The sequence below is a fragment of the Nerophis ophidion genome, linkage group LG28 (assembly GCF_033978795.1).
Source record: "Nerophis ophidion isolate RoL-2023_Sa linkage group LG28, RoL_Noph_v1.0, whole genome shotgun sequence".
NCBI lineage: Eukaryota > Metazoa > Chordata > Actinopteri > Syngnathiformes > Syngnathidae > Nerophis > Nerophis ophidion.
In genome coordinates this window covers 18,778,294-18,792,115 of record NC_084638.1, presented here as the reverse complement: position 1 = coordinate 18,792,115, position 13,822 = coordinate 18,778,294, and the positions used below count along the sequence as shown (strand labels likewise).

Sequence of the window (13,822 nt, the reverse complement as noted above, 5' to 3'; positions counted from 1 at the left end):
GACTGGTGTCCCTGTGAAGAGTGAAGATGATGAGGTCAAAGGTGAAAGTGAGGAGAAGAGAGAGGCGGAGCCTCCAAGCAGCAGCTCAACACAACACATGACAACAGAAGCTGATGGAGACCACTGTGGAGGATCACAAGCAGACAAGCTCTTAGCTCCACTATCAGATAGTGAGGACACAACGTCACACTCTCCTGACACTGATGATGAAGACTCTAAAGATGATAAGACATGTCACACTGACAACACACACTTGAATTGTTCTCACTGTGACAAAACATTTAAATACCATTGTCATCTGAAAGTACACATGAGAAAACACACTGGAGAAAAAACTTTTATCTGTTCAATATGTGGCAAAGGTTTTGTACAAAGTCGGGGTTTGAAAAAACACTTGAGAACACACAATGGTGAAAAACCTTTTTCTTGTTCAATCTGTGGTAAAGGTTTTGCACAAAGTCAACATTTGAAAAGACACATGAGAAGACACACTGGAGAAAACCTTTTTACCTGTTCAATCTGTGGTAAAAGTTTTGTTGAAAGTCTGGGTTTGAAAGTACACATGGGAACACACACTGGTGAAAACCCTTTTTCTTGTTCAATCTGTGGTAAAGGTTTTACTGCAAGTCAGAATTTGAAAAGACACAAGAGAACACACACTGGTGAAGAATCATATTCCTGTTCAATCTGCAACAGAAGCTTTTGTGACCGATCAAACCTTGTTAGACACATGAGAACACACCCAGGAGAGAAAGTGTTGAGTTGAAGTGTGTGTGGTGAAAGATTCTCTTATAAGTACCAGTGTGAGAAACACAAGTGTGCTGGTGAGAACATAAGTGTGCTGGTGAGAACAGCAGCAGCAAATGAAACTGCAGGATTTGAAATAAACCGTCAAGACTTTAATTGTGACTTTCTAACAACATCAGCACATATAACATGTGTGACATTGTTGTTTGTTTGACAATGTTTTTAAATGCTCCTACATTTATAGATTAGATGGTTTATATTAGTGCTTTTTTTCAGTCAAGTACATCCATTAATATGCAACATTGTGTACTTTTATTTAAAATGTAATGGAAAAAATTGACTGAAAAGGTGAGAGTAAACAGTACAACAGTGTATATATATTCCATCCATCCATCCATTTTCTACCGCTTATTCCCTTTTGAGGTCGCGGGGGGCGCTGGCGCCTATCTCAGCTACAATCGGGCGGAAGGCAGGGTACACCCTGGACAAGTCGCCACCTCATCGCAGGGCCAACACAGATACACAGACAACATTCACACACTAGGGCCAATTTAGTGTTGCCAATCAACCTATCCCCAGGTGCATGTCTTTGGAAGTGGGAGGAAGCCGGAGTACCCGGAGGGAACCCACGCATTCACGGGGAGAACATGCAAACTCCACACAGAAAGATCCCCAGCCTGGATTTGAACCCAGGACTGCAGGAGCTTCGTATTGTGAGGCAGACGCACTAACCCCTCTGCCACCGTGAATATATATTATTAATACAATTTTTTACTTTTTCATAATAGCGTTTTTTATAGGTCTTTGAAATATTGAAGCGCTATTTATATTTATTTTTAATTGTTAATGATTCCATATATTAGCACCTTTATATGATATGCATATAATATACAATGTAGAAAAGCGCTATACAAAAAGTTTAACCCATTTATCATGTATTATCATTGATTTGTACTGGTTCACATCTGAAACATTTTCTGGACCACTTTAGGAAGCATATTATTATTTACTAGGCTCTGACATATATCAGTAACGTATCATTTCTAACCAGCAAATTCCCTGACAAAATGAAAATTGCAAAATTCGTACCAATTTATAAGAATGGAGACATACACCAGTTTACTAATACAGACTAGTTAAATTTTTTCCACAATTCTCCAAAATCACAGAAACACTATTCAATAGCCCAATAGATATATTTATCAACAAAAGTGGAACGCTCGTGTAGAACCAATATGGGTTCTGAGAAAATATCTCAACATCGATGCCATTAATGAAAATAACAGGGACTTGCCAATGCAAAAATGGTAAAGAATGCGCGGCCGCGGTATTCATGGACTTAACAAAAGCATTTGACACAATTAATCATAATATTTTAATACAAAAATTAGAATGATATATTGCATCAGATGTTTGGTCTTTAACTGGGTAAGGAGCTATTTAACCAACAGGAAGCAATATGCGAAGATGGGTGAAAATACGTCAGCACGGCTAGATATACCTTGTGGTGTACCCCAGGGATCAATACTGGGACCAAAATTGTTTAATCTTTATATAAACGACATTTGTAAAGTTACAAAGGACTTAATGTTAGTTTTATTTGCAGCCGACACAACTGCTTTCTGTTCAACAGAGAGAACACACAGAAGATAATACAAATAATAACAGAAGAAATTAACAAATTAAAAAAATGGTTTGACAAAAACAGACTATCTTTGAATCTCAGTAAAACTAAAATAATGCTATTTGGTAACAGTATAAAAGAGTATCATACACAAATACAAATAGACGGAGTAGACATTGAAAGGGTAAAAGAAACCAGATTTTTGGGACCATTAATAGATGATAAAATGAACTGAAAATCTCATATACAAAATATACAACATACGGTGGCAAAAACATTTCAAGAATGAATAAAGCAAAATACGTCCTGGGACAAAAATCACTTCATATTCTCTACTGCTCGCTAGTGTTGCCATATCTGAGTTATTGTGCAGAAATATGGGGAAGCAACTACAAATGTGCGCTACACTCGTTAACCGTGTTACAAAAACAATCAATGAGACTGATACATAATGTTGGATATAGAGAACATACAAACCCTTTATTTCTTAAGTCAAAAATATTTAAGTCTGATTATTTGGTAAAATTACAAACAGCTAAAATGATGTACAAAGCAAATTATAACTTGCTACCAAAGAATGTACAACAATTCTTCCCGACTAAAGATGAGAAATACAACCTTAGAGGAAAATTTTATTTAAAACATTTGTATGCACGTACAACACTTAGAACCTTTAGCATATCTGTATGTAGAATTAAATTATGGAATGGATTAAGTAATGAGGTTAAACATTGTACTGATATGATCCAGTTTAAGAGGCTGTTCAAATGAATAGTGCTTACAAAGTACAAAGAAGAAATATTATGAGAAACACTTTTAACCTTATTGAAAATAAGATATTCTTCATCTCAGTGTGCTAATAATGACTGAATTAAATACTTAAATATTACAAAACTTTTGTATTACCCATTCACAGATGTGATTTTACTATTTTACTCTAAAAAAAGGTCTGTAAATGAATATATATATTTGTAAACGCTCTGAAGTGGGAAAGGGGTAGGATTAAATAAGCTTTGCTTCTTCCTACTCGTTTTCGGACATGATGTAATGTGAAATTATATGAAATTGTCCGATGTATTATCTTGTAAGTTTATTCATGTTTGAAATAAACTAAAGAAAGAAAGAAACGAAAGAAAGTATTGATCGATTGACTGAGCTCATAATGCAATTTTACCAAGGGATTAAGTAACAGCACAAAGCACACATCAGTCATATTAAATTGTGCATCAAGGCCAATACTGTAATGACATGCAATAGATATTTTCAAGAGTACCTGGTTGGTTTCACATATTGTTCAACCACTTACCAGAGGGAACAAGATACCTCTTTTTTTCAAGAATTATCATCAAAAAAGTATAGCTTGAAGAAAGGTTAAGATGCCATGACCCAGCTGTGGCCACAACACAGAGTACTAACCACTATACGATCACGGCTGTAAGAAATCATCCTGACTGATAATTTATTTGCTTCCCTGTTAATGTTTATCGACAGAATAGTCACATCTAATTTGAATGCTCGTGACGAAGCCCAACAAGTTTTACTCTAACAACAGGAAGGCGTACTCAGGCAAGATTTGTATTGTTTCACCTTTTTCGTCATCCACTTCATTCTAATTGAATGCCCCGAGTACAACAACAGATACACATCCAGTTATCTATTCACAATAATAAAAAGACAAAAAATACATGTTCCATTTAGTAGATATTTATTTTAAATGCAAAAAAACACTCCCGAAGAAATGGCACTTGTCACGCCGTGACATGGAATAATTTTGCTTCTTCAATGCAGAGGTAATTTTGGACGAGTCAGGTGTGGATGTGAGTACATGATTAATTTATTAATACGCTAAATACAAAAACAAGCAAACAAAGGGTGCTCACAAGGATGTATGATACTAGGCTACAAAATACAAACAGGAAACAAAAACACTTGCTCGATGGCATGAATAATAATAATGATAAACTATAAACAAAAACAGCATTATGGCATGGCTATAAACAACTAAAACAAAACACTTACTGTGACCAAAAACAAGTGGCATGAAAAGCAAGGAGCGTGGCAGGTGATCGAGGGCATGGAAGATGAGTAGCATTGGCAGGTGGGCATGTACAGCAGAATGCAAAGTTCCCAGGCTGATGAACAGAAAACAAATGATTTAAATATTGGCTATGATGATGAGAAACAGGTGCGGGCCTGACGGCAGGGCGTGATTTGGAGACCAGGTGGAAACTAATGAGTTACTATGGAAACAAACAAAACCAGGAAGTGCAAAACGGGAAACAAGAGTCCAAAAAAACAAAACAAAAGATGATCAAACATAAAACCTGATTCACAGGCATGACAGCACTGAATTATGTTTCAGTTCAATTAACGAAAAACAACGAGCTAGTCAGGAGTTAACCTAGAGGCTTCTGATCCATAGTCAGACACGTTATCCATTGCGCCACTAGCCCTATGTAATTTAACTGTAGTACAGGTTGTATATCGTAAACATCTTACGCCAAAGGAACGCACGGTTTACATTAGACTTACTACCAAAACAGTGCTTTACTGACTACTTTTGTTGGACTTTAAAATCTAGTGATCTTCTATTTGTTGCAGCCTGGGCCTTCACCAGCTCTACCTGTTGCAGCTAACCTCCACTAAAAAATAAAGCAAAATGCTTCTGGCAAAATTCTGGGGAGCATCCAATTTAAATCCATCTCAGAGTTGGCAACTTTGGGAGAGGAGCTTCTTTTTTGGTCAAAACTTTCTTTGTTGATGACGATTTAAAACTGGCTTGACTGTCAAAAAATTAGATTTGGGTTCAAGTAATTGGCGAGCTTGAGCTTTGACAGTTCCCTGCTTGTCACTGAACATGCTGACTAATTCACTTTCACCTGAGATTGACAATATGGCTGTCATCTCAGATGTTGGACAAATAACTACAGAAAAGGGCCTGGGTAGCTCAGTCGGCAGAGCATCAGCCTTTAAATCTGAGGGTCCAGGGTTGAAGTCCCTGATTAGGTGGCTGTTAACCTCCTTACACTTCTTAAAATGCAGTCCTTGTACCTGTATTAAATTCAAATAGTTTTCAACAGTGATTGCTTTTTCTCTATTTCATTTGAAAAACTGAAACTAAAAACATCCCTTACATCCACTTTAGCTCAGGTGGGAGAGCGTGAATGCGATTATCCGAAGGATTAAACGCAATACTTTAAACTCAAATTGTTAGAGGGTGTATCTGAATGAAAAAGTTGTGGTTAATCTTTTTCTGTGTGTTGGATGCACCTGCACATCACACTGAACTCAGCTTTATTACTCTCAGTTTCAAGTTATACAATCCAAGATAAACCCTTAAGGCAACAAAACAGCCCGATGAAAGCGTCAGTTAAAGACCAAACATTGGCATGAGGAAAGCTACACCGTTAAACAACATAACGGTTGTCTAAATTAAAAATGACGGAAAGTTGTGTGACAACTGATGCTAAGATTCCTGGCAACAAGCTGACCTGACCTGCCAGAGAGACCATTTCAGTAGTGTAAGAGCTACAGAAGCCTTATTAGTAACATAAACTAGTGAAGAGTTGTGCTGAAACCCAGGCTTGAACCAGGGACCTTGAGATTTTCAGTCTGTTGCTCTCCCAACTGAGCTATTTCAGTTCTAGTTGTTACGGGCTCACTTTTTCAAATGTAACCAAGGTCTGCCCTGTTGGTGACTTTTGAGGGCTGGAATTTCCAGTTCTTGGTGAACTCCTGTGAAATATTCACTGTCATGTTTTCTTTATAGTTAATTAATTGGTAAATTAATAAAATATTTACTGGGTCCTGCTACTAGTTCACTTTTTGTGGTGTCATTTTGCTACAAGTTAAGAGAAGTATTTGTTCTTAAAGGGGAACATTATCACCAAACCTATGCAAGCATCAATATATACCTTGATGTTGCAGAAAAAAGACCATGTCTTTTTTTAACCTTTTTCCGAACTCTAAATGGGTGAATTTTGGCAAATTAAACGCCTGTTTATCTGTCTTTTAGCGATGATGTCAGAACGTGACGTAACCGAGGTAACACACCCGCCATATTCATTTTCACATTACAAACACCGGGTCTCAGCTCTGTTATTTTCCGTTTTTTCGACTATTTTTTGGAACCTTGGAGACATCATGCCTCGTCGGTGTGTTGTCGAAGGGTGTAACAACACTAACAGGGAGGGATTCAAGTTGCACCACTGGCAAGAAATCTGCCGCCAGACCCCCATTGAATGTACCAGAGTGTCTTCACATTTGACCGGCGATGCTAAGACAGACATGGCACAGAGATGTATGGATAACCTGCAGATGCATTTGCAACGATTAAGTCAACAAAATCACAAAGGTGAGTTTTGTTGATGTTATTGACTTATGTGCTAATCAGACATATTTGGTCACGGAATGACTGCCAGCTAATCGATGCGAACATGCTACGCTAATCGATGCTAACATGCTATTTACGCTAGCTGTATGTACATTTGAAACTAGATACCCACATTTAATGCGAAACAAACACTTACCAATCGACGGATTTAAGTTGCTCCAGTGTCACAAGATGCGATAGTCCTGATCGTTTGGTCCGCACATTTTACCGGCGATGCTAATAAGGCAGCCATGCTATGGGCCACTTCATTAGGTACACCCATGCTATGGCCGAAGAGCATCAATAGCTATTCGCTCAATAGCTTCAATTTCTTCTTCAATTTCGTTTTCGCTATCTGCCTCCATACTCCGACCATCTGTTTCAATACATACGTAATCTGTTGAATTGCTTAAGGCGCTGAAATCCGAGTCTGAATCCGAGCTAATGTCGCTATATCTTGCTGTGGTAACCGACATGTTGTTTGTATTGGCAGCCCTGAATGATGTCACAGGGAAATGGATAGTGGTTTCGAAGATAGCGGAAATAAGGCACTTTAAAGCTTTATTTAGGGATATTCCGGGACAACAACCATTTCCACAGACTACACACACACACATCAATAACATAAATCTTAGAAGCCCACGACAATATATTTGAAGAAGACTTTAGGATTATAAGTGAAGCTGTGAGGTGGAATAAGTACAAATGCAGCAATAAAAACAACCAACTCCACTCGTGATGGCTCTAAAATTCAGTGATGTGTTGCTAACTTCAGCCTTTTTCTTAGATGTTTTGCAGTAGTTAACATCCATGATGTAAAAATGCTGCTAATCTACCAGAGTCCACGTTTTGTTAATTTTATTCATTCATACTTTTAATTGGATAATAACATAAAAACATTGAATAGAAAAAAGTGTGAAAAAACTAATTAAAAATAAAAGATGTCCTCTAACGATGAGAAAATAGAATAAAATAGTAGCTACATATATAATATTCAATAAATGCCCACAACTTAAAAAAGTAAAGGGAGGACTGTTATGATTTGGTGGGCGCATTGCGATGCGCGGAGGTGTGGGCCCCAAGATGCCAAAGACGAGAGCAAGCAGGAGTGGGGGTAGGAACCAGATTTAATAATAAAACACAACAAAACACTTGACAAAGGAAAATAAAAGTCGTGTCACCGCACGGAAAGCCAAATGCTACTTGTAACAAGAGTAGAGTTCAAAAGTCCGTTAGCAGCGCGAGCCGAGCGCGCGGAAAGCTAAGCTAAAACTTAGCAGAGTGAAGCAATGAGGAATAACAATTGTAACTTGTTGCGTGAGCAAACGAAACAGCCAGGCTGAACTAAGGTAACAGGTGGGCTTAAATACAGAGAACGTAATAACAAACCGGTGTGTGGACGGAGCGTGCAGGAGGAACAAATTAAGTTGTCATGGTGATGAATGTAAACAAGGAAGTGCGCTAGCAAAAGGGATTGGCAGAGTCCAAAACATGATCAGAACATAGTAGGGGAATACAAAAGGACTTGAGCAAACTACATGTGTGATCCGGAAACCGGATCACAACATTACCCCTCCTTTAAGGGGCAGATCCCAGATGCCCCCCCCCAAAAAAATGTACAGAGAATCCCCCTCCCACAACGAGAGGGCGGAGGGAGGACCCGGTGGAGGATCGGCAAGTCCTGTGTCCCCGAATGCACCGAGGACACGCTAGGTGGCAGCGGCGGGTGGAACGTCGCTGCCACAACAGTCCAGGCGGGCGCACCCGCAGAGGCCACCTTAGTGGCTGACGAAGACCCGGGCGTGTCCCACGAAGAGGACGCCCGGGGTAGGGCCACAGCCGTGGCCGTTGTGGAGGTGGACGCACCCGTTGAGGGGGACGCCCGTGGTACGGCCACACCCGTGGCCGGAGTGGAGGTGGACGCGCCTGCTGAGGCGGACGCCCGGGGTACGGCCACACCCGTTGCCGACGTGGAGGAGGACTCGGCTTGGCAGCAGCAGACGAAGGCGCGGGGTCTGCAGCCAAAGCAGGCACTGATGCTGGTGCGAATGCCGGCAGGGGAGCAGGAGCAGAGGCCGGCAGAGGATCAGGTGCAGAGGCCGGTAGAGGATCAGGTGCAGAGGCCGGCAAAGGATCAGGTGCAGAGGCCGGCAAACGATCAGGTGCAGAGGCCGGCAAAGGATCAGGTGCAGAGGCCGGCTTCAGCCGAGGAGCTGGAGTCGGCTTCAGCCGAGGAGCAGGCACAGGGGCCTGCCGAGGGGAACTAGGGGAAAGTCTGAAACAAGGGCAACTACTACGAAGAGGGAAGAGACTAACACTAGGGCTTGGGCAAGGACCAGGACTTACAATCACACTAGTGCATTTACAAGGACTTGGGAAAGGACCAGGACTTTCAGTCATACCGGTGCTCGGGCAAGGACTTGGACAAAGACTAGGACTTACAGTCAAACTGGGGCTCGGACAAGAGCTTGGGCAAGGACTAGGGTTACGATGGGTACTAGGACCACGAGGGGAATTAGGACTACTATAGAGACTACAAGAACGTACAGAACTAGGACCGGGACTTGGACTACCATTCAGTCAACAAGTGGGTCTAGGATTACAATTGGGACTACGAGAAGCAGGAAAACTCGGACCGGGACTTGGACTTCGAATCAGTCTACAAGTGGGTCTACGAGTAGGACTAGAATTATGGCTAGAAGGAAGGCTAGGACTTGAACTCTGGGAAGAAGAAGGAATGGAACTAGAATTAAGACAGACAACAGGTGGAGAAGGTCTAGGAGGCTTAATAGGAGAAAACACCGGTGGAGGAGGTCTAGGTGGCTTAACAGGTTTAACAGGGGTAAACACCGGTGGTGGAGGTCTAGGAGGCTTAGTAGGTGGAAAGACAGGTGAAGGAGGTCTAGAGGGAAGTGCAGGCTTAACCGGGGGAAACTCTGGTGGAGGAGGTCTAATGGGTAGAAGCTTGATGTGCTGAAAGAATGGTGGAAGAAGCTGGACCGGATGTCGAGGTGGCTTAGTAGTATGCAGCTAATACTAACCCTCCCCTCAAGACCCGGATTCCAGACGGGGTCCCGTCGGATAGAGGCTGACCGTAAGGGTGGGTGGTGGGAAGATTGGAGGAGGGCAAGATCCTCCCCTCTAAAATGTTCAAAATCCTCACTAAATGAGGAAAAAGGCACGGATTTAGGCGGGGAACACGACTTGAGAGGCGGGGAAGCAGGTGTGGGGTTGAACACAGACTAGAGTCATAGTGGCGAAAAATGTCCTGATAATAATTAATCTTGGAATTAAAGTCATTTTTAGGTGTGTGACTGGGTTTAGGAGTGGAATAATTGTCCTTGAAAATTTTCTTAAATAAAACTAGGTCCTTGGGTGGAATGTGAGAGAGTTCATTATCAAAAAACTCCTCGGTCAAAAAAATGTGCAGAGGAATCCACTAAGGCGTTAACAGTGACGTCATAGGGGGCGTGAACGGAGTGACAGGGAAGGCGGAAGCTGGTGGGATGCTAATGGGACTAACAAAATGGTGACTGGGAACGGGAGAACTGAACAAAGTACCAACCCGTAGAGAAGAGTCCTGGGTTGGAGCGGTGGGATACATGGCCGGATAAGAAGATTGGTGGGGTCGGAGCTCCGGGAGGTCTTCGGCGAGGCGACGTGATGCTGGCTGTTTCCTGTTATGATTTGGTGGGCGCATTGCGCATTGCATTACGGGAGCAAGCAGGAGTGGAGGTAGGAACAAGATTTTATAATAAAACACAACAAAACACTTGACAAAGGAAAAGAAAAGTTGTGCTACCGCACGGAAAGCCAAATGCTACTTGTAACAAGGTTAGAGTTCAAAAGTCCGTTAGCAGCGCGAGCCGAGCGCGCGGAAAGCTAAGCTAAAACTTAGCAGAGTGAAGCAATGAGGAATAACAATTGTAACTTGTTGCGTGAGCAAACGAAACAGCCAGGCTGAACTAAGGTGACAGGTGGGCTTAAATACAGAGAACGTAATAACAAACCGGTGTGTGGACGGAGCGTGCAGGAGGAACAAATTAAGTTGTCATGGTGATGAATGCAAACAAGGAAGTGCGCTAGCAAAGGGACCGGCAGAGTCCAAAACATGATCCGAACATAGTAGGGGAACACAAAAGGACTTAAGCAAACTACATGTGTGATCGGAAACCGGATCACAACACAGGACAACATATAACACTAGAAGATGAGAAGCACTACATACAACATCAAATATACATTCTTATTAAACATGCTGTGTTTTCAAAGTACATTTAGCACAATCACTGTTTAAAGGCCTACTGAAATGACATTTTCTTATTCAAACGGGGATAGCAGGCCCATTCTGTGTCATACTTAATCATTTCACGATATTGCCATATTTTTGCTAAGAGGATTTAGTAGAGAACATCGACGATAAAGTTCGCAACTTTTGGTCGCTAATAAAAACGCCTTGCCTTTACCGGAAGTAGCAGACGATGTGCGCGTGACGTCACGGGTTGTAGGGCTCCTCACATCCTCACATTGTTTATAATCATAGCCACCAGCAGCAAGAGCTATTCGGACCGAGAAAGCGACAATTTCCCCATTAATTTGAGCGAGGATGAAAGATTCATGGATGAAGAAATTTAGAGTGAAGGACTAGAGAAAAAAAAAAAAAAAGTTTAAAAAAAAGGCGTTTGGAGTAGGAATCGATTCAGATGTTATTAGACACATTTACTATGATAATTCTGGAAAATCCCTTATCTGCCTATTGTGTTGCTAGTGTTTTAGTGAGATTAAAGAGTACCTGAAAGTCGGAAGGGTGTGGCCATAGGTGTGTTGACCGCGTGTGTCTCTGAGGGAAGTCACGCAGCTGCAGCAGGACGGAAGCACCGCTGATGTCTCCGGTAAGACCCAACTTATTACCACAATTTTCTCACCGAAAACTGCCAGTTGACATGTGGTCGCTTGACCACTCTGTTCCATAGTAAAGCTTCACCTTCGGGAATTTTAAACAAGGAAACACCTGCTGTGTTTGTGTGGCTAAAGGCTAAAAGCTTCCCACCTCCTTCGTTCTACTTTGACTTCTCCATTATTAATTGAACAAACTGCAAAAGATTCAGCAACACAGATGTCCAGAATACTGTGTAATCATGCGATTAAAGCAGACTACTTATAGCTTGGATCGGGCTGGAAAAAAATGTCCGCTACAACCCGAGACGTCAAACACACGCGTAATCATACGCGTCACACGACACTTAACGGGAAATTTAAATTGCAATTTAGTAAACTAAAAAGGCCGTATTAGCATGTGTTGCAATGTTAATATTTTATCATTGACGTATAAACTATCAGACTGTGTGGTCGGTAGTAGTGGGTTTCAGTAGGCCTTTGAGTGTTTTTAAATCCCTGCAGCTTCCATGACTGTTACACACTTGTGTTTACTGACCTGTTGCTTGAACCTGAAAGTTTTAGCACACACAGTGCAACAAAATGGTTTCTCTCCTATTGTGTGATCTCATGTGTGTGGTCATGTGATTATTTCTGGAGAAACTCTAGTAAAAGGTTTCTCTCCAGTATGTATTCTCATGTGTAACATAATTTCATACTTTGTGTTGAATCGTTTAGCACAATCTGAGCAAGCAAAAGGTTTCTCCCCAGTGTATGTTCTCATGTGTTTGGTCATGTCAAGCTTTCTGGAGAAACTCTTCTGACAAACCGAGGAAGTAAAAGGTTTCTCTCCAGTATGTATTCTCATGTGTTCTCTAAAATTTGTCTTTCGTCTAAATGATTTCCCACATTCAGAGCAGTCAAAGTGTTTCTTGTTAGTGTGATGTCTCGTACTACCTTTAGAGTTATTTTTACTCTCCAAAGGTTTTTGGATGTGGTCACTGTGATCAGAAGAGTCTGACATCATGTGGTCCATGTCTGACAGTGGAGCAAAGATGCTGTCTGGTTCTGACTTTATATCTTCACAATGCTCTCCATCAGCTTCTGTGATGTGTTGACTTACAAGCTCCGCCCCTCTGTTCTCCTCACTTTGACTGTGATGAAGCTGTAAGGACTGAGCTTCATCTTCATCATCAGCCTCCTCCAACCTTTGAAGCTGCTCCCACAGTTTCTCCTCTTCCTCTTTAATGTGGGAGGGGGCCTGTAGCTCCTTCTATCCCACACTGGATCTCCACTCCTGCTGCTTGGAGGGAATCCCTTCCTGAATCTCTGCTGACACCTGCTGGACGTCTGCAGAACATAAAACACAAATGAGGTGTTACTGTATTGTAGTTTGCAGTATTCAAACTATTCACATGTGAGCTAGGCCAAATAGACAGTGATGGGCAAGCAACCCGTAAAATGTAGTGAGTAAAGCTACAAGTTACTCTCAATTAAATGTAGCTAAGCTATCCTCCGAGAATTGTAGCAAGTTACACTACAAGCTACAATGCAAAAGTAGCTTGCCACATCAAAGCTACATTTAACAGCATTTCTATCTATTGGCCCACATGTATAATATCAATGTTAATGTAACGGAGAGTGTAGAAATGGACCCAGCGAGAGAACTACATGTCTTCAACTCATCACTGAGTGTGTTCCACCATTTAACTCCTAAAACTGAAATACATTTACATTTTATATTCCTTCTTACTTAACCTATTTCAAAAATCAGTATCCCCGTAAAAAAATAGTTTTCTCCTCTTAATTGAAAAAACCTAAGAATACAAGCTTGAAGGCTGTAGTTCTTTACTCAAAAATATAATTTCCAAGGTTTTTAAAAACACAATTTCTGAAAATTTTACCACATTAAAACTTATAAATAATGCATTGCTATGTCTATAGTAGCAGGCTTTGTGTATTATTCCAATGACCCTTTTTTGAAGTTGAATTATTTGGTCTATATTTGTTTTTTAAACATTTCCCCAAACTTCAACACAATATGTTGGATAAGGAAAAATGTAAGAATAATACAAAAATATACAAACATGTCTTATTCAGCATGTGTCTTACTTTATAAAGAATTGCAATGAATTTAATTAAGTTTCCCTTTATATATTCAATATGCGGTTTTCAACATCATTTATGATCAATTATTATTCCCT

The 13,822-nt window shown here is 40.9% G+C and overlaps 2 protein-coding genes across 3 annotated transcripts in view; one reads left to right on the top strand and one right to left on the bottom strand.

The window, feature by feature from the left end:
* LOC133545393 (zinc finger protein 501-like) overlaps positions 1-13,822 on the top strand; it is a 399,721-nt gene that overhangs the window by 105,459 nt on the left and 280,440 nt on the right. The window lies entirely within an intron of this gene.
* Positions 1-13,822, bottom strand: part of LOC133545390 (gastrula zinc finger protein XlCGF57.1-like) — a 179,611-nt gene that overhangs the window by 148,996 nt on the left and 16,793 nt on the right. Inside the window, exon 4 of one of the 2 annotated variants that reach the window (XM_061890918.1) lies at positions 11,847-12,968. The exons of the other annotated variant lie outside the window; for it this stretch is intronic. Within the exon in view, the coding sequence (XP_061746902.1) occupies positions 12,892-12,968 (77 nt within the window). The 3' untranslated portion in view covers positions 11,847-12,891. Of the gene's footprint in view, positions 1-11,846; positions 12,969-13,822 lie in introns of those variants that run through there. 2 annotated transcript variants of the gene reach the window in all.